The sequence below is a fragment of the Erythranthe guttata genome, chromosome 4 (genome assembly GCF_056151865.1).
Source record: "Erythranthe guttata isolate IM_541 chromosome 4, IM_541, whole genome shotgun sequence".
Classification (NCBI taxonomy): domain Eukaryota; kingdom Viridiplantae; phylum Streptophyta; class Magnoliopsida; order Lamiales; family Phrymaceae; genus Erythranthe; species Erythranthe guttata.
Genome location: NC_142536.1, coordinates 6,056,965 through 6,075,490, shown reverse-complemented (window position 1 = coordinate 6,075,490; position 18,526 = coordinate 6,056,965). Strand labels below are relative to the sequence as shown.

Below are 18,526 nucleotides of genomic sequence, written 5' to 3'. Positions count from 1 at the left end.
AAAATGAAAAAAAAGAAAGAAAGAAGAACAAAAAAATTATCACGCACAGGCCAGTCAACTCATGGCATCATCTTGCTCCCCCAACCCTCCACCGCCGCACCACCACTGCCAACACACCCGTCGCCCCACTTCAAACAATTACTTCAAAACGTTTTTAATTCAAATCCACCATTAGAGAAACGGAGAAGGGACGGGCAATTCTTCCAATTCTCATCTGTCAATTCTTCAATGTGAAGTGCCTTTGTTTTCCGCTGGGTTTCGATGGAGAAAGCATTTTTTTTTTTGTTTTTCCTTCTTTTGCGAACGGGCTGGAATTCTGGAGAGAGGGTGGGGGGCTGGAATTTTTTGTCCCCTTTCTTTTTTAGCAAATGAGCAAGATCTGAAGTAGGAGAGGGAGAGGAAGCTGATTAGGTTTTAAGAAATTATGAAAATTGCAATTTGGTCCTATTCAATTTGGAGAGAGGGCTTTTTTGAAATTATTAGGGACTGAATCGAAAATTCTAAAAACTTCATTTCAGGCATGTGAAAAATACGGGATAAATTTGTAATTTTCGAAAATGATGAGTTAGGAGTATTTTGGTCTTTTTAGGTCAAAAATCAAACTCCCAGTCGCACAAACCGCGAGTGTATCACACATTGAGCTCGGAGGGTCCTTTTTGGCTTTGACTAATTTTCACAGGGGGTTATGTGCTAATTTTTTTAACACGGGTGTTTTTTCGGCAATTCGAGATTATACAGGGGTGGTTTTTGCAAAAAAACCCTACTTTTTTAACTTGTATAAAAAAATAGGGTACATTACAACCACCCCTGAAGTATAGTAAAATTACGAAAACCCCCTCAACTATAAATTTTCTTACAAGTCCACCTTTGTGGTTTCAAATTTAGTGGAATTTTCTTGATTATATGGAATATGTATCCGTTTTATCCCATCCGAGCTCCACATTTTGTAAAATGATCATAAGATGTGTTTTTTAGCTTGTATATATCAGATTGTGGTACATCAAAAACTGTATTTTTACACAAAACAAATACAAAGTAGAGCACATTCCATGAAATCTAGATGATTATGTTGAATTTGACACCATAAGGGTGGAGGTGTAAGAAGATTCATAGTGGAGGGGTAGATGTAATTATTCAAACAAGAGGGGGGTTTTCGTAATTTGACAATACCTAGGAGGTGGTTGTAATTTACTCCAAAAAATATGACTTATTGTTAAGTTGAATATAAGTGCACAAATATATTGCACAACTTTTAGATTCATATGATTTTGCCATTTTGCTGCAGCCCAATTGAAAAATTGGTTGTTATAATTCTTTTTAGGGTAAATTACACGCACCCCCTGAGGTAAGCTTAAATAACTGTAAGGTCCCTGTGGTATCGATAATTACACTTAGCCCCCTGAAACGTAGTCAGAAACTCTAATGGGATAATGAATTGGATACGTTATTCCGATAGGGTTCTAACGGACTATTGGTTTCAGAAAGTGGTGAAGACAACAAAGAGTTATGGGGTGACATGGCTCCCCGAACATTCCCGAACATTTCTTAAATCACCCATAGCTCTTTGTTGTCTCCACCACTTTCTGAAACCAATAGTCCGTTAGAACCCTATCGGAATAACGTATCCAATTCATTATCCCATTAGAGTTTCTGACTACGTTTCAGGGGGTTGAGTGTAATTATCGATACCATAGGGACCTTACAGTTATTTAAGCTTACCTCAGGGGGGTGTGTGTAATTTACCCTTCTTTTTAATTAAACATGGAATATTATGGGATCACTCAAGTTGGATAGATTGGGAGTTTCTTGAGCTACAGAGTTGAACGGAAACGTGGGGGGTTATTGAACACTAGTTTCACATTGTTCGAAGAAATACATGTTCGTCCGACTCACAACATAATAACACAATAGGTAACACATTGGATATCTCCCGATGATTACCCCCCTACGATCAAGTGTTAGGTGTCGTGTTCATAATCAACCAGTGAGATTTTGCTTTTTCGATGATTTGTGAAAATACTTACGCTTCGTCGACTGAAGATAAACATAAGACTGCTTGTCAAGAAACCTTAGGAACTGAGTAATCTTAGTGTGCCAATCAATAATATTGAAGTCAATATGATCTTAGGAATATAAGCAATGAGAGGAGATTTACAGAATAAGCTAATCGAAAATGAAGCTCGATTCCTTGTTATGAACAAACGAGGCGACATAAAACACCACATTGAATAAATTTCAGAGTCTTGAATTCGTCTAAGGAGTTATGCGCTTACCACATAAAACTTTTTGAGTTGTTGCCGAAGGGGAAGAGCATAAGAGCATCCTGGAATTGACGAACAAATCGGGCTTTTTTGACCTGGAGCGTGTAACGGGCCTTTGGCTGAAAGACGGAATTCCCCTTGTCGAATTAAGCCTTTTGTTACATGTTTCTATGCCTAGAAGCTCCTTAGGACCAAGAGGACTGTCTGGTACTTGGCATTTCCTTTTCTTCCTCAATAGTTCCCATAACAAGTTGTCATCTTTCGCCTGATCTTCCTTTATGCTCAAAGGCTAAAAATTAAAAAAATAAAACAAGAGAATCAGAAATCAAAGTATGAAAGATGAAAAACTATAGACATACGGTGTAGATTTAAGAAGTCCTCGATTCGGGTTCTCTAAGAACAAAGGCCTGCTTACATGCAAATGAACCTAAAAAGATAGTTTTACTGGGAATGACAATATTTTAGTTCATTATTCTTCACCTGTTTTTCTTTTACTTGATTATTTTTAGACTAAGAGCTTCTGTTAGTTATTGTTGGTTTGAAATATTAAAATAAAGTAGACAGTGCACTAAGATTTTGCTCCAGATAAATTACCACAAAAAATGGATGATAAGAAAAATAGATACCTTCTTTTCGGTCAAGTTTTCCTCCGATTCAGGGGCATCTCCGATCAGCAATCCAAGTGATAGCGTCAATTTCTGAGCTGCTTCTTCCGATTTCTTTAACTTGCTCAAAGCATCAATCCTACTTTGTTCTGCTAACCTTGCCTGCTTTCTTGCTTCCTCCAACTCGAAGTCCCTCACCTTCATTGCCCCATTCATCTCTTTAACAACTTCCAATAAGCTCGAGCATGTTCCAGTTTTCATTTCAACCTTAAGACCGTTCACATACTCAACCATAGGGTTACACATTTTCTCCGCCAATTCACAGATCAAATCATCTACACCAACCTCAACTGATCCGAGGGCAACTCCCACTTGATCGAACGTGGCTTTAAGGATTTTCAGCATCATTTGGCAAAGGTCTTTGCTCTGCCCCGACTGATGAATGGCAGAAATGTATGTAAAAGCTTTGAGGAAGAATTTTTTCATGAAAACCCGATGGTCTGAAAGGTTCTGAAAGATGTTCTTTTGGCTTGAATTGACGAGCGCTTCGATCTTCTTGAGAAGGCTGATGAGTTGCATTAGCTGTAGCTTCTGTCTCTCCATCAGCTCATCGCCAGCTTTCGTCGCTCTATTCATATAATTTTCTTCCTGAAATTCAAATTGTTAAGCCAAATAATTCACAAGTAATTACTTAAGTGATAATTTTGGTTTATATATATATATATAATCCCATAACAGCAAGGTATATGAGAAAGCAGTGAAAGCCTGTGACTAATTGCTGCATCTCAGCAGTTTTTGGTATGGAAGATTTAAGATTTGTCCAAGGACCATAGCTAGTAAGGATTTGAAACCTTAAAGCAGGCACACATACATCATAGAAATTTTGAATGGCAATCTTACTGCATTGCATCCAAAAGTTCTCTATCAAGATTCTTAGTTGCCGTTTATCCAATAACCCCCCGCTGTTGAACGGGAAAACATAAAAAATAAAGAAAAGAAACACATAAACATAATAGCTACTATGGATTGTAGTATAAGGCATACCCTAGAGCCACTCACATTGATAATAAAAGAAAGCTTAATATGGTTATGATCAAGTTTCCTATCCCATAGCACTCAGAGAATCATATTCTCCAGATATCAGAGGAATAACTTTTTCGTTAGATATTTCGTAAATAGAAGTGCTGATTTTTAACTGAATGGAAGTCCGGTCCTTGAAACTTCATCTGCATACAATCAAAGGCAACCAGGCCCTCATTAAGTATGGTAACTTCTAACGATTAATTATAAATTTTATTGTAGGAAAGAGGCATGGCAAAGATTCATACTCTTCGTTGCAAGTTATTAGGCTTAGCAATTATACCGGTCAAACACGAGTCCCCTTCATCATGTAGTTGAGCATAATTTCAGCTCTTAATATAGTTCTTTTCCAGCATATAGTCATGTCTGACTTACTTGTACGCTAATCTGATTTGGTGAATCACGAATAACGATTTAGTTATGGTCTCACTACTTCACCAATCTTGCCTAAACATGAGAATTTTATTCTCGTTCGTCTAACAGAAACACATAAACCGTGACTACGCTTATTTCACATCTTAAAGACTAGAATATTGTTACAACGCACAAGCACTAAAGGACCATATATACTAAACTCAGGTTAAGTTCATCGAAACTAAAGGCACAAGACAGAAGCACAAAGGTATGTGCTAACAAAACGTTTCGTCGACTTCAGAGCAGGCACATCCGCAAACACAGATCAGAATCTTTAACCTATCTTCTAAAGACGTACAAACACTACTGCAAAAGGTACGCGAAGCATACAATAATCGTAGGGCCCTCGATTCCAGCAAATTATAAAGATGGGAAATGTATGTGCACAAACAGTGACGACACACACACACACACACACACACACACACACACACACACACACACACACACACACACACACACAATAAATAAGCTAATTTGTGCATCAATTTCAACGTGTATTTTGCCTGATTACCTGAGAATGCGAACGATCGATCGAAGTGATTACAGTGCTGAATCTACCCTCGGCAGCCATTTCAACCGTCTTCAGCCCCACCAGATTCATCAGCGGTATAGCCAGCGATGCGAAGACATCTTCCGCCTTGCGAAGAAAATTACAGTAATGAATCTTCGAGTGGAAAAAGATGAACGGAAAAAAAAATCTACTTCGTCAACCAGACGCGCCGATTAGAACCGTACCTCGAGCAAACCAGTTCTGATCTGACGATGGAGCTGATCGAAGGCGATTTTGAGCTGTTCGTGGCTGGAGACGATTCGCCGGAGCTTGATCTGAACAGAATCGACCGACGGCGACGCAGCGGCGTGAAACCTAGGGGGATACCGGCGACTCATCGGCTCCTTTTTTGGCGGGAAAACGAGGAGATGTCGAATTCAAGTAGAAATTGGCAGTGGTGATTTGTAATGTAAAATATTGAAAAGTAACGGTAGAGAAATGAGGAATAAGGGATACCTAAAAAGAACTTGCTAAGTTAATCACTCCCTAATCACTCGTTAAGTTAATCACTCCCTAATTCTACCAGACGTACTCAATAGTTTCATAATATTTTAATAATTTTTTTATTAAAACATAAGTAAATAATTATTAATTTATCGATTATTTAATATTCTACTAAGTTAATAGAATTTTGGTCATACCAACTATATTAATTTATGAAGGTTTAAATAATGTATACATACACCTTTTCATTATGATTTTTTTTTTCTCGTCCAAGACCCTTCAATTTGTGGTTCATTTGTTTTTTTTTTTTTTACCGATTTAATATATCTTTGTTGATTTTTCAAAATCTATCTATTTTCTCATTTTTAATCAACGGGATTGCTATTGTTAACCGTTATACTAAATAAAATTTTCAACTTTTTTCCGATTAAATTGTAGTTTAGGTGATCATCGAGCTGGAGATAAATGAACATTGGAAGAGTTGTTGTACGCGAGCTTCGAGAGCAGATAAAAAGAGAAAGTAAATGCTCAGAGTCGAGACCTACGTAACAAACGCCTATTTTTTTGTATGGAAAATATAATTTTAACGAGAATAAATTTGATAATTGAGTTAAAAGAATGATTATTGCATTAGAATGAGCAAAAATCTATATCTAATATCAGTTTACAAAAAAAGAAAAAAAGTTGAAGGTTCCTAAAGTAAAAAGAAAAAGTTGAAGGAATCTAGGCCTGATAGTTGATGTAATTAAAATATTAAGGACTAAAATGAGATTAATCTAGAAATATAGGGACTCAATTGAAGAATTTTAATCTGGAAGCCAGTGGTTTTACACGCCCCACTGAAGGAGTATAAATACCGAGTGAAGGGCTTTCTGCAGCCTTCTTCGCCCTTCCTTCTCTCTCCCCGTGCTCGAAAATGGATGCCGTTCTGAAGAGGGAGGCATTCCGTCAAGCTGTCGTTAACACCCTCGAGCGCCGTCTATTTTACATCCCTTCGTTCAAGATCTACGGCGGCGTCGCCGGGCTTTACGATTATGGCCCCCCTGGCTGCGCCGTCAAGGCTAACGTCCTCGCTTTCTGGCGTCAGGTGAGAATTATCAATATTTTTATGATTTTTGCAGTGTTATTATGGATGAATTTGTGGTTATTTTGTGCCTGATTGGTTACATTTTTGTGTTCTTAGTTATGTGTGGGTGTGATTTATGGTTTTGCTCTGTGAAGCGAAATTTGATATTTTTATAATCATAATTAAGTTTAGTTATTTTTTTTTGTGATGGATTTGTTGATTGAGTGCACATGCAGAAAATTGTATGTGATAAGAAGATCTGTGTTGATTTTTCCTCCCCATTTTTTAGCAATTGTTCTGATTTACTTAATAGAGTATGTAGGGCAATAAGATGTGACGATCTCACTATTTATGTTATTGTATAAAGATTGTATAATATTCAGTTTTTGTGTATTTGGGAAGGCCTTCAACTCTATTGTTTGTTAGTGCATGTATTGAATCAGGTTTTGCATTTAATCCCATCAATTGTTCCCTTTATGACCATTGATTTTGCTGTTTAATTTTGTTTTTTTCTCCAAAAATTCAGCATTTTGTTCGTGAAGAGAACATGTTAGAAGTCGATTGCCCGTGTGTTACCCCAGAGACTGTGCTGAAGGCATCGGGTCATGTCGACAAGTTCACTGACCTTATGGTTAAAGACGAAAAAACCGGAAACTGCTTTCGAGCCGATCATTTGGTCAAGGACTTTTGCAAAGAGAAGCTCGAGAAAGATCCTAAACTTAGTGCCGAGAAAGTAGCAGAGTTGAAGCATGTTCTTGCTGTGTTGGATGACCTCTCTGTTGATGAGCTCGGTGCAAAGATCAAAGGATATGGAATCACTGCTCCAGATACAAAGAACACTCTTTCTGATCCATATCCTTTCAATCTTATGTTTCAGACATCAATTGGGCCGTCTGGATTAAGCCCCGGGTGAGAAATTAGCAGTGTAAATTTTTATTTATTATTTAAAAAAAATAAAAAATTCAGTTGATATTGAAAGTTTATTTTGCTGCAGATTCATGCGCCCTGAAACAGCTCAAGGTATCTTTGTTAACTTCAAGGACTTATACTACTACAATGGGAACAAGCTCCCGTTTGCAGCCGCGCAGATTGGCCAAGCTTTCAGAAATGAGGTATTGTCAATTAAAGATTTCTCTTTGGGGTTGTCGTCCTGAGAAAATAAATATATATGTCGGGACTTTAGAGTTCTATCGGAGCATGTCTACGAACTTTAATAAAATGCTAATTTGATTTGAAGGGATTGAAAATATGTGATCTCATTATGACCTGTTTACTTTTTTTTTTTTTTTTTATATTTGATTCTGTCATTGTATATGTATGCTCAAAATGTATGGAATTTTCAGATCTCACCACGACAAGGTCTCCTAAGAGTCCGTGAATTTACCCTGGCTGAGATTGAGCACTTTGTGGATCCTGAGGACAAGTCCCATCCTAAATTTTCTGAAGTTTCAAAGTTGGATATTTTGATGTTCCCAAGAGAAGACCAGGTGTCCGGAAAGCAAGCAAAGAGAATACCAATTGGAGAAGCAGTTTCTAAGGTTTGTTGTTATATAGATTCCAATCGATTCGGCAATGTTTGGAATTTTTCACACCCTTCCAAAATGAAATTATCTTTGTTAAGCCTTTTAAATTGGACTTAAAAAGCTTTTGGAGAATTCCCTTTAAATTTCTCTCCATCAGACGTGAATGATTTGACCATTACAGGAAAAAAAATGTGTTTACTAAAAATACACAAACAAACGTTGCTTTAATTTCCAAATTCTCCTCCAAGAATATCTTTACCGATCATAAAATGGAAATCCCAAAAGGAGTCCAAACACTAGCTTCTTATTCTCTCCTGTCTATTTAACATCAACTTCTCCTCCTGTATGGCTCAGGGTACTGTCAATAATGAAACACTCGGCTATTTCATCGGGCGAGTGTACTTGTTTCTAACTCAACTTGGAATTGATAAAGATCGTCTAAGGTTCCGCCAGCATCTGGCAAAAGAGATGGCACACTATGCTGCAGACTGTTGGGATGCTGAAATTGAATGCTCTCATGGCTGGATTGAGTGTGTTGGTATTGCTGATAGGTCAGCGTATGATCTGCGTGCGCACACAGTAAGGGTCTTTTGAATAACTTGCATATTTTCATATGCAATGCTAATTGCTAGGAAGAAGGTTCACTGATATATTCTAATAGGGATATATTATATGACATCGTATATGATGTTTAAACTCTCTTTTCGCAGGAGAAGAGTGGTACTGCCCTGGTAGCACATGAAAAATATGCAGAACCTATAGAAGTGGAGGTATCTCTTTTTCCCTCCGCCCTCTCATTTTATCCCATACCCATTCTTAGCATACTACTTCCAAGTTATTGAAATCGACAATTTTGTTTATTAATCAACATTCACACCCCCTTGTTCTCGAATCTGAGGGTGGTGGTGTTATTGATAGGCGACTTTTGTGATTTCAATAATTTGAAGTATGGTGCAATCAACCTCTCTTTCTATCTGTGTATTTATATTTTCATGCTTGATGATTGTGAGATATGCTAGTAGTCGAACTCTGTTTCTAATATTGTTTTGTCTTCTTCAGAAACTTGTAATAACTCCAGTAAAGAAGGAATTGGGTCTCGCTTTCAAGGGTAATCAAAAGATGGTGGTTGAAGCATTAGAGGTATGGTAGTATACGTCCTCTATTCTATTTTAAATCAACTTCTGTATGTGTATCTATTTTGTTTCTTGTTTATGGTTTTGAACTCTTTTTCTCATTCAAAAAACATTAAAAAAAAGACCTGTTTATCCGTCTATATAAGTATCCAATTCGAACTTCTGAGAAAATATGGATTCCTGTTTATTTTAAATCAGCTGCATATTTATTATCTTGTGAGTAGCGAATGAACTAAATTTTGGTAATATATATGTCCCTTCGTTCCACAAAATTTGTGATTTTTTTCTTGATTCCTATCTATAAACAGGCTATGGAAGAAAAGGAAGCCATGGAGATGAAAGCGGCTTTAGAATCGAAAGGAGAGGCAGAGTTCAACGTTTGTACTCTCAAGAAAGTGGTGACTATAAAGAAAAATATGGTCTCAATCTCAAAGGAGATGAAAAAGGAACATCAAAGGGTTTTCACACCATCAGTGATTGAGCCATCGTTTGGTATAGGGAGAATTATATACTGTCTCTACGAGCACTCATTCTATACGAGGGCTAGTAAAGATGGGGATGAACAATTGAACGTTTTCCGTTTCCCTTCACTGGTGGCTCCAATCAAGTGTACAGTATTCCCTCTGGTTCAGAATCAGCAATTCGAAGAAGTTGCCAAGAAAATTGCTAAGGCGTTGACTGCTGTTGGGATTTCGTATAAGATTGATATAACTGGTACGCACCTCGGAAATTCCATCTACCTTAAATCTTGCTAATTGTCTACGTGTGTCTTAATTACATGTTTGAATGTGAATAATACCAATTGTGCATGCATTGACCTTTTCATGTCTTCTCTTTTCTTCCGTTTCTGCGTATGGATCTTCTTGAAGAACTGTATTTTTTCTTGAAATGCTGATCTCTGCTCATTTTGAGTTCGATTAATCAAACTGAAATGATAAATGTCGGACGACATTTACTAAAATGAAAGAAAATTTAATAATAAAAAATTCAAAATCTAACACTTACCCCATGAGTTTATTTGATTCGGATCATAATTCGGTTGAAAGTGAGTTAAAATTTCAAATTGAAGAGCAAAATTATGTTTCTGCTTTTTTGGTTCCGTTTCCGGTGATCAAATCTTAGATACTGTTCAAGCTTAGACAAACCTTTACTCGAAATCCAATCTGGTTAGTTTTGTTGTGGGATGTTACTTAATCGAAAACATTACCAAGCTTTGTAATATTGTGCTGTTTTCCAAACTTGGCTTAACAAAAGATAAAACTTTACGTTTCTCCTAGCTCAGGTTGGCTCTTATAGAAAATTGTTACTGTGTAATTCGTAGATTTATGAATTTTATGTTAAATGCAACGCAGGTACCTCAATAGGCAAGAGATATGCAAGAACCGATGAGCTCGGAGTTCCTCTTGCTGTGACAGTTGATTCGGCAACCTCGGTCACTGTTCGAGAAAGAGACAGCAAGCAGCAGATTCGTGTCAACGTTGATGACGTGGCGGCTCTGGTCAAAGATGTAACTGATGGTGTCAGCACATGGGCTGATGTTCTCTGGAAATATCCCACACATTCCTCTTGATCACTGGGATTTTGGATTTGTGCTTACGATACAGTTTTTCTTTTTCCGTTTAATTTCCGTTAATCAACTTGTTTTATACATTTACGCAGGATAGACAAGCTGTATTCATCGACAAGAAGTACTATGTTCTTGGTGAGCACTTGTGGTTCTGTTATTTTTGGATGCGTTAATTTTGACCTTTTTTTAGTGTTATATCGAGACTTTATATATGTCGTTATTTAACTTAAATTCGGTTCAATGGGTTGTTTTGTATGTTCTTGACACTTGACCCCAGTTTCTTAGTTCTACCGGTCCGTTACGGTTTTAAAAAACATTTTTAGATATCTATTTAAGATGGTCTTTAAATTTAGTAATAGGTAATTTTATTGACTTAATTAATAATAGTTCCATATATGAAGGTATTTGGTACATATTGTTAAAACTTGTATTAAATGGTTTAAATGTATGAATGAATGAATGAATGTTCATGCAATGTTAGCTATTACAAGTTTAAAAAATATAGTAGTAAATCTATATTCATACAAACCATATTATAATTTATTTTAATTGTATCCAATAAAATATGGGCATTATATTTATGGCTATGTTTTATAATTCTTCTCCGGACTGATGATACCCAACATAATTTGACTATGTCTTTTTAATGTTATTTCGAGATTTTAAATTTTTTTTTTTAAAGTCATTGAGTAAAGCTTCTCCAATTTAATAAGATAATCTCATTCAATTGTACGAAATAAAACCGAGTCCATTTTCAATTAAATTTACAAGAAACATCGACGACACAACCAACTACAAACTGAAAGTTAAAAAAAAGAAAATTTGAACTCTAGAAGCTCAAGTGATCAGGCCCACCACCGGTGACAGAGCTGGAGGCGGCGGCAGCAGCGGCATTGCTCCGCTCGACGTGGCAGAGCTGGCGGAGCTTGGTCGGAACGTACCAGATGGAGAGGCGTGGGTGTGAATTGAAGACAGCATCAATATCCCATCCGTAGGCTGCGGCTACAACAACCACGGGGTTGTAGCAAGCCTGCCGCCAAGCTCCGACGTTCTCCCTCCGCTCCTTGAAACTCCGGCGAAGAGCGTTGGACGCTGCCTCATCGAGGCAGTGGAGGGCGTAGCAGTGGACGTAGTGCCGCATTTTGGGCTTGTTGATGTAGTTCGCCCCCGCCGCCTTTGCGTATCTGAACACTTGGTTTGTCACCTATATATTCGTTTTTGAAATAATTGTTAGTCGAAGATTTCGGCGCATATATTAAGAAATTTAATAAATATGCATTGATCTTAGAAATAATATATGCTCGAAGAACTTAAATTTACACAAAATAAAAAGAGGAAACTGGTAAGAGAAAAATACTTTTAGATCTTAAATTTACACCAAATAATAATAATAATAATAAGTAATAATAAATAGGGTAAATTACAACCATCCCTGAGGTATGATCAATTTACGAAAAAATCCCTCTTGTTTGGATAATTACATCTATCCTCCTCAACTATGATTTTTTCTTACATCTCGACCCTTATGGTATCAAATTCAACATAATCATATAGATTTCGTGGAATGTGCTCTAGTTTGTATTCGTTTTGTGTAAAAATAAAATTTTTGATGCACCACAATCTGATATATACAAGCCAAAAAGCACATATGATAATCATTTTGCTTCAAAATATGGAGTTCGAAAGGGATGGAGTCATAGAACGGGTACAAAAGTGATAATATTTCATATAATCTCGAAGATTCTACTAAATTTGAAACCGCAAAGGTGGACGTGTAAGAAAATTTATTGTTCAGGGATGATTGTAATTACCCTAAAAGAAGAAGAATTTTCGTAATTTAACCATATGTTAGGTTGTAATTTCCACTAATAAATAAATAAATAAAGTTAAGACATAATTTTGATGGGTGTATTTTTGAAACAAGTTTTAGAGAGTTCGAATGTAGATAGCATAAACAAAGGGGTGAAGGAGTCAAAGGCTGACGTGGCGTGATGCAATGGGCCTATTACACAGAGTTAGGCCCAGATTCCGTACAAGAGGTGTCAAGCCCTTGTGGTGACACCACATTTTCAAACCCAGCCCATAAAACGAGGTCTTCGCCCCCCATTTCAGGCCACATCACAATAACTTATTATTATTTTATTTATTTTTAATAAAAAATTAAAGTATATTTCTAAAACAAAAATAAATGTATATTGTTTTTATTTTTTTTTTATTTTTTTGTAAATATGAATGTAGTAAACAATGAAATAGTTATTTCGATTGCGTAGTAAACACAATATACACAATTTTACATATACAGTTAAACCTCTATACACTAATACAGTTGTAACCAGTAAAATTTTATTAATTTAGCGAATTATTAAATTATCGAACAAATAATATAACACATTTTTATTGAGCCGGGACCGAGAGAAATTATTATTTAAGCGAGGTTATTAATTTATCGAGGTTCTACTGTAATTGTAATTAATAATGTGTGTTAATAGACAATGCAATATGATTTTTTTTCGTAAAAATCTCCAACATTTTGTCAATTTAGTGATTTTTTTTCTTTTCGGCAAATTAAAAATGCAATAAAAGAAAAGAAAAATCATAAGGTAAACAAATGAAGGAAGGTAATATAAAGCAAGTAGAACTCAAATTATATTATATTAATTAAAAAAAAACTAACCTTGGTGGGGCATTTTTCGCCTCTCTCCTTAGCAATTTTCTGAACCTGTATCAAGAACTCACGACACTGCTCATATAGATAGAAGAGGTAATCTAGTCCGTTCTTCTTCCCACGCGCCACCTCCCCCGGCTCCGTCACTATAAACGGGTGCTCTCTCTGCCTTTCATTTCCACCGCCGCCGCCGCCGCCGTTCTGATCATCATCCTCCTCTCCTTCGTCATCGTCGTCGACGTCATCCATCCAAACCATATTTCCTGATGATGATGATGATGATCTTCTCCTGTAATTGTTCTTCCTCAGCCTCAGCTTCTTCCCACCCGCCGCCGCCATTCCCCACACCCCTCCTCCGCCGCTTCCTGCCGCCTCCTTCTCTTGCTGTACGGCCGCCTCCTCCAAGAACCCTAACTTCGAAAAAAACTAATTAATTATATTATTACATGTATGCATGAATATATATATTCTTGTATTTTTCATGCACAAATTTTCCATAAATTAAACAATTTTTTTTTGTTTTTAAATGCAAATCAAATAATATGACAAATATATACTCCTTTTTCCCTATATTGCACTGACTCAACCTAATTCGGGTAAGAGAGAGAGAGAGAGAGAGTATGCATTTATAAACTAATACAATCTTAAGTGTGGGTCTGACCTTGTTGAGAGAGAGCATCAAGGGAATGATCTCCGGCGGAGAGGAGGCGGCGGCGCTCGGCTCTGACGGCGGCCTTGATGCCGTACCTCTCTCCGACGAGCAAATCCCACCGGAAAATATGGGAGAGGCTGTCCATCATCTGATCCAGCTCCTCATCCCTCATACCCAACAGTGTGTTGGCAGTGAATCCAAGCTCACTTAATTTAGCCGCAGTATAATATCTTATCCCATAAGCTTCAAACAGCTCCTCCAAACCACCACCACCACCGCCGACCTCCCTTTGCCTCACCGCGTACGCCATCGCCGGAGGCGGCGCCACCGGATCAGTCAAAACTGGCCTTGGTGGGTCCCACTTGAACAAGCAGCTGGCTGAGAAAGAAGCATCAGGATCCATTTTGTGACACTTGGAGGAGGGGGGTAGGGGGTGGTGGTATTAATATTCATTTTCACTGTACTTTCCAAGAAAAGCACCTGCAAATAATATTTTTTATTTATTTATTTATTTATTAAAATTGAATTTAGTGTGTGTGATCATATATATATAATTATATAAAAACTAGCATTGGAAAGTGTGGAATAACTGAAAAAGAAAATTAATGTGCTTTTTTGGTTTTGTGATGGTACTGTTCATTATTTACTGATCTGGTCTAAGAGCATCCCCTGTATATGTATCTGTTGCAACCCTTGATTTGATGGTTTTTTTAATGCTGCAATTTTGCTAACCAGCCCTTCCCACTAATTGTCTTTTAGATCAGGATATATAGTTCTCGGACTTTTGCAATTTGTTGAAAGTCTTTTGTTCTTCGTGCCTCGCGTTTACTTTAACTGTTTCCGTCAAGTTTCGTCCAATTTGCCCCACCTTCGTTCTTCGCCGCTGCCATCATCGAAACTTTGCCACACAACTACACACACATACATACACACTTAGGCAATCACACACACATACACATATACACACATACAATTTTGGTATCACTCATCTTAAGTTGTGTAACTAAGCTATATACATAAGCTTTCTTATAAGTTGTCTGACTTCATAGTAAAATTACTTGAAATACTTATGTTTTTTTACTAAACTTTTGTTCGTTAATATAATAAACTCTGTAAATAAATTTTATAACTCGTCTGTTTTAGTTGTGTATATGTAATTGAATGCATCTAGATCAACAATATCTTCCAAGTTCTATGTATAAACTCGATCGAGATGCAATATCACATCTATATATATTCGAGGTAGATGATTCAAAATCATTTTGTAATTTTGTTTGATATTATTTTCTCTTATATATGGTCTTAGTAGTATTATCAACTTTGCTAGAATATAATCAACTTAATTTCAATTTATACACAACATTTTTTCTTGGCTCTTCCTCAAATTTGTATTGCGTTTTTGTTCACTATAAACCTAAGTAGTACGAAAACTTCAACTTTTCAACGTATTTGCGTTTCGGACATGTTTCATGTCCGACACTCGAGGACACCTGCCGGACACCTTATGAACTATTTTGTAATTTCTAAAAAAAGTTAGAAATATGTTTAAATAGCGAATTCCCAAATACTTTCGTTAGTTCCCTAATTATTTACATGATTTAATGATCAATTACAAATTGATATAGTTGATAATAATATTTATTTTTTAATATATTCGTATGGAAGTATATAAAAAATATAAATGAAATAAAATGCGCAGATATATGTTTATGTAGCATGTTTACAAAATATACTTCTGTTTTATATTTACACGTTTCCCCCAAATTCCCATATCCTCATTTTTTGGGACATTTCGTTTCCCTATTTCCACATATCGCCGTTTCCATGCGCGTGCCACATATACCCTAATGAATACGTATTATTAGAACGAAAAACAATACGAACTATACAAATTAAAATACGCAATACACGATCCGAGTCTATCCTTCTTGGATACACCTCACTAGCCACCCTAATGAAATTCCCATCTTAGCCTTCTCATAGTTTCCATATCAGGACAACACCCGAGGGCATTTTTGACACACCACATGTGAAAAGACAAAACTGCCCTTAGACAGCATAATATAATATCCAGAGTGTGGGAATAAATGTAAGCATGCATGCCTCAATGATAGCTGCGGTAGCACAGTGATTTCTTAGCTGTATGTGGTTTGTTTGATTTAAATTTGAAGGGGGGTTTTGAAAATAGAGGCCCCCCCTTGTAATTAACTCATACATATTTAAAGGGAGGACAATTAACAATTACAATTCCTTGCCAAAGTACAAAAAAGAAGTCAGGTGTTTCAGCCACCAGGGAGAAAAAGAACTTATCACTAGTGATGACAAAGCCAGGGTGTGAGTGAGGGGGGCCAGGCCCCCATTATATATACATACACATATATGTATGTATGTATATATATTTATTTTTATGCATGCATCATCATAAAATCGCTTAAAACATGTTAATAGAACCCAAATTAATTATAAGAATTAGCTATATCCCGGTTTACGGATTTGAAATTCGAGTTTCCTAAGAAAAATACGTACCTAGTTACAAAATTTACCCAAAAAATGAATTTTTGAGATTAATTCTAAATGGCGTTGGATTGTCGTCGATATTAGCATAATTCCTTGACAAATGACCCTTATGCCCTTCTTCATCAAGTTTTTTTCTCATTCATGATTAATGTACTAGCAAACAAGAGGTTTGTTATATATATATATATATATATATATATATATATATATATATATATATATATATATATATATATATATATATATATATATATATATATATATTATGGGGCTCTTTAAGAAAATCTCCTCATTACTTTTTTTTAATGGAGAGAGGCCCAAAATATTTTTCTCCATTTAAGAAAAGTCCACACTCATTTTCAACAATTATGTTTTCCAGCTTTACCCCGCCCGCCACCTCATCGCTGAATCACGCGCGCTCAGCAATTTTTTTTTCCTTCCGTTTTTTAATCGACTATGAAACATAGTCGATTAGTCTTAATCAATGTTCTAAAAATCGGCCGAGGTGGCCGATTAATCGGTCTCCGAGGCGGAGGCGGTCCAAAACCTTTACGATTTTAGTTTAAAGGTTTGAAAAATCGGTTTTTTGCCCATGAGGCGGTTTTAGGCGATTTGAGGCAGTCTGAGGCGGTCAAACCTTTAAGGCGGGTCAAACTTCGGTGGCAAAAATCGGTCAAAAATCGGTTTTTTTTTTTTAATTCAAAGTAAAAGTTGGAATTTTAATAAAGAAATATGAGTTTATGCTTTATTTTGTTTATGTTAACTATTATTGTTAAAGAACTAATGATGTATGCGAGGAATGTATGTAAATTTAAAAAAAATGACTTTTATTTATAGTTTATAAGGGTATTTATGTATTATAATCTTATTATTATTAATATTTTATTATGTTATTAGGATATATATATATATATATGATGGAGATAAAACTATGTTTAAATATCTTTTTATCTATATTTTGAGTATTTATAAATAATACCTACAAATATTTTATATTAAATTTTAAAAATCGATTTATTTTCGATTTATCACCGCCACACCGATTAATCGTGAGTCGGTCCCTGACCGCCTCTGACCCGATTACCGCTTTTTACAACCTTGATCTTAATCGACTATGCTTCATAATCGATTAAGAAAATTCTTTAATTTTTAATTTTTTTTTTTGTTTTTAATTTTTTTTTTTATATCAGGTATATTAATTGACTATGATGAAACATAGTCGATTAAGAATCTGCTACTAAACATAACAAATTAAAACTGCGAAAAAATGCAAAATCAACTATATTTAAAAAAAAACAAAAAATATACAAACATGATAATTGATTTATATACTTGGAATCAATAAAAAAATTCAAAAAGAAAAAAGAAAAATTAACATTAATCGACTACCAGAGCATAGTCGATTAACTTAATCGACTATTGAACACGTACATAGTCGTTAAGCGTCCACATTGAATTATAAATTTTTGTGGTCATCATCATCTTCTTCTCTCACTACTTCTCATCCTGTCTCTGCGCACAAAATTCAACAAACTCTTCAAACAGTCAAATGACTCAACACACCCCATTCTCCAACCTCGAATCTCCCACCATCAATTCTCTCCGCCGCCCTTTTCCCCCAACCCTCAACTGCACTCTGACTTGCCTTCTTCAAATCCCATAAAACCCAGCAGATTTTGTATCCAACATCTGAAAGGCTCAGTTTCAGATCCACCCCATTTGGAATTGACCAGGAATCAGAAGCATGTACTTGTTGAGGTTGTGAGAACTGTGGTGGAATTATCTTCCGTTAGCACCCCTTCGACTCTCACGCACGACGGATCGCCGTTGGGGATCGACGTTCGCTTTGCGGTTGACTTAACCGAAACTCCTGGCCATTGCTTCAACGAGTTCGATACAAGGTTTTCTGTTGATAGGCGTCGACGGTTAGACTCTGTGCATTTCTTCATCTTGCGACGGCGGCGGCGGCGGCGGCGAGGAGAAGATTTGTCGGAGAAAAAAAAAAACAAGAAACAAAGAAGAAAGAACAGAGAATAGAGAAAAAGA

At 36.2% G+C, this 18,526-nt stretch overlaps 3 protein-coding genes across 3 annotated transcripts; 1 reads left to right on the top strand and 2 right to left on the bottom strand.

Moving 5' to 3' along the window:
* Window positions 1-2,007: 2,007 nt before the first annotated feature.
* LOC105972329 (uncharacterized) lies at window positions 2,008-5,401 on the bottom strand. The gene is made up of 4 exons (XM_012997276.2): window positions 5,099-5,401; window positions 4,875-5,000; window positions 2,888-3,514; window positions 2,008-2,550 (listed from the first exon to the last, which is right to left on the bottom strand). Exons 1-4 carry the CDS (start codon window positions 5,249-5,251, stop codon window positions 2,254-2,256), a joined length of 1,203 nt encoding a protein of 400 aa, XP_012852730.1. The 5' UTR covers window positions 5,252-5,401; the 3' UTR covers window positions 2,008-2,253.
* Window positions 5,402-6,135: 734 nt separating this feature from the next.
* On the top strand, window positions 6,136-10,887 carry LOC105972340 (glycine--tRNA ligase, mitochondrial 1). The gene is made up of 9 exons (XM_012997286.2): window positions 6,136-6,444; window positions 6,950-7,332; window positions 7,418-7,535; window positions 7,767-7,961; window positions 8,301-8,525; window positions 8,657-8,716; window positions 9,006-9,086; window positions 9,388-9,793; window positions 10,432-10,887. Exons 1-9 carry the CDS (start codon window positions 6,274-6,276, stop codon window positions 10,647-10,649), a joined length of 1,857 nt encoding a protein of 618 aa, XP_012852740.1. The 5' UTR covers window positions 6,136-6,273; the 3' UTR covers window positions 10,650-10,887.
* A 451-nt stretch (window positions 10,888-11,338) lies between these two features.
* On the bottom strand, window positions 11,339-14,366 carry LOC105972267 (protein ALF). Its single transcript, XM_088816708.1, has 3 exons — window positions 13,973-14,366; window positions 13,321-13,721; window positions 11,339-11,850 (listed from the first exon to the last, which is right to left on the bottom strand). Exons 1-3 carry the CDS (start codon window positions 14,364-14,366, stop codon window positions 11,476-11,478), a joined length of 1,170 nt encoding a protein of 389 aa, XP_088672834.1. The 3' UTR covers window positions 11,339-11,475.
* Between the last annotated feature and the right edge of the window lie 4,160 nt (window positions 14,367-18,526).

Excerpts from the sequence above, each read along its gene's own strand:
- LOC105972329 (XM_012997276.2), bottom strand. The coding sequence starts at position 5,251 with ATGAGTCGCCGGTATCCCCCTAGGTTTCACGCCGCTGCGTCGCCGTCG. Across the intron at positions 3,515-4,874 it reads TCGATCGTTCGCATTCTCAG|GAAGAAAATTATATGAATAG; the intron begins GTAATCAGGCAA and ends TTTGAATTTCAG. Across the intron at positions 2,551-2,887 it reads AAAACTTGACCGAAAAGAAG|CCTTTGAGCATAAAGGAAGA; the intron begins GTATCTATTTTT and ends TTTAATTTTTAG.
- LOC105972340 (XM_012997286.2), top strand. The coding sequence starts at position 6,274 with ATGGATGCCGTTCTGAAGAGGGAGGCATTCCGTCAAGCTGTCGTTAAC. Across the intron at positions 7,962-8,300 it reads TTGGAGAAGCAGTTTCTAAG|GGTACTGTCAATAATGAAAC; the intron begins GTTTGTTGTTAT and ends TGTATGGCTCAG. Across the intron at positions 8,717-9,005 it reads CAGAACCTATAGAAGTGGAG|AAACTTGTAATAACTCCAGT; the intron begins GTATCTCTTTTT and ends TGTCTTCTTCAG.
- LOC105972267 (XM_088816708.1), bottom strand. The coding sequence starts at position 14,366 with ATGGATCCTGATGCTTCTTTCTCAGCCAGCTGCTTGTTCAAGTGGGAC. Across the intron at positions 13,722-13,972 it reads TGATGCTCTCTCTCAACAAG|GGTTCTTGGAGGAGGCGGCC; the intron begins GTCAGACCCACA and ends TTTCGAAGTTAG. Across the intron at positions 11,851-13,320 it reads GCGAAAAATGCCCCACCAAG|GTGACAAACCAAGTGTTCAG; the intron begins GTTAGTTTTTTT and ends ACGAATATATAG.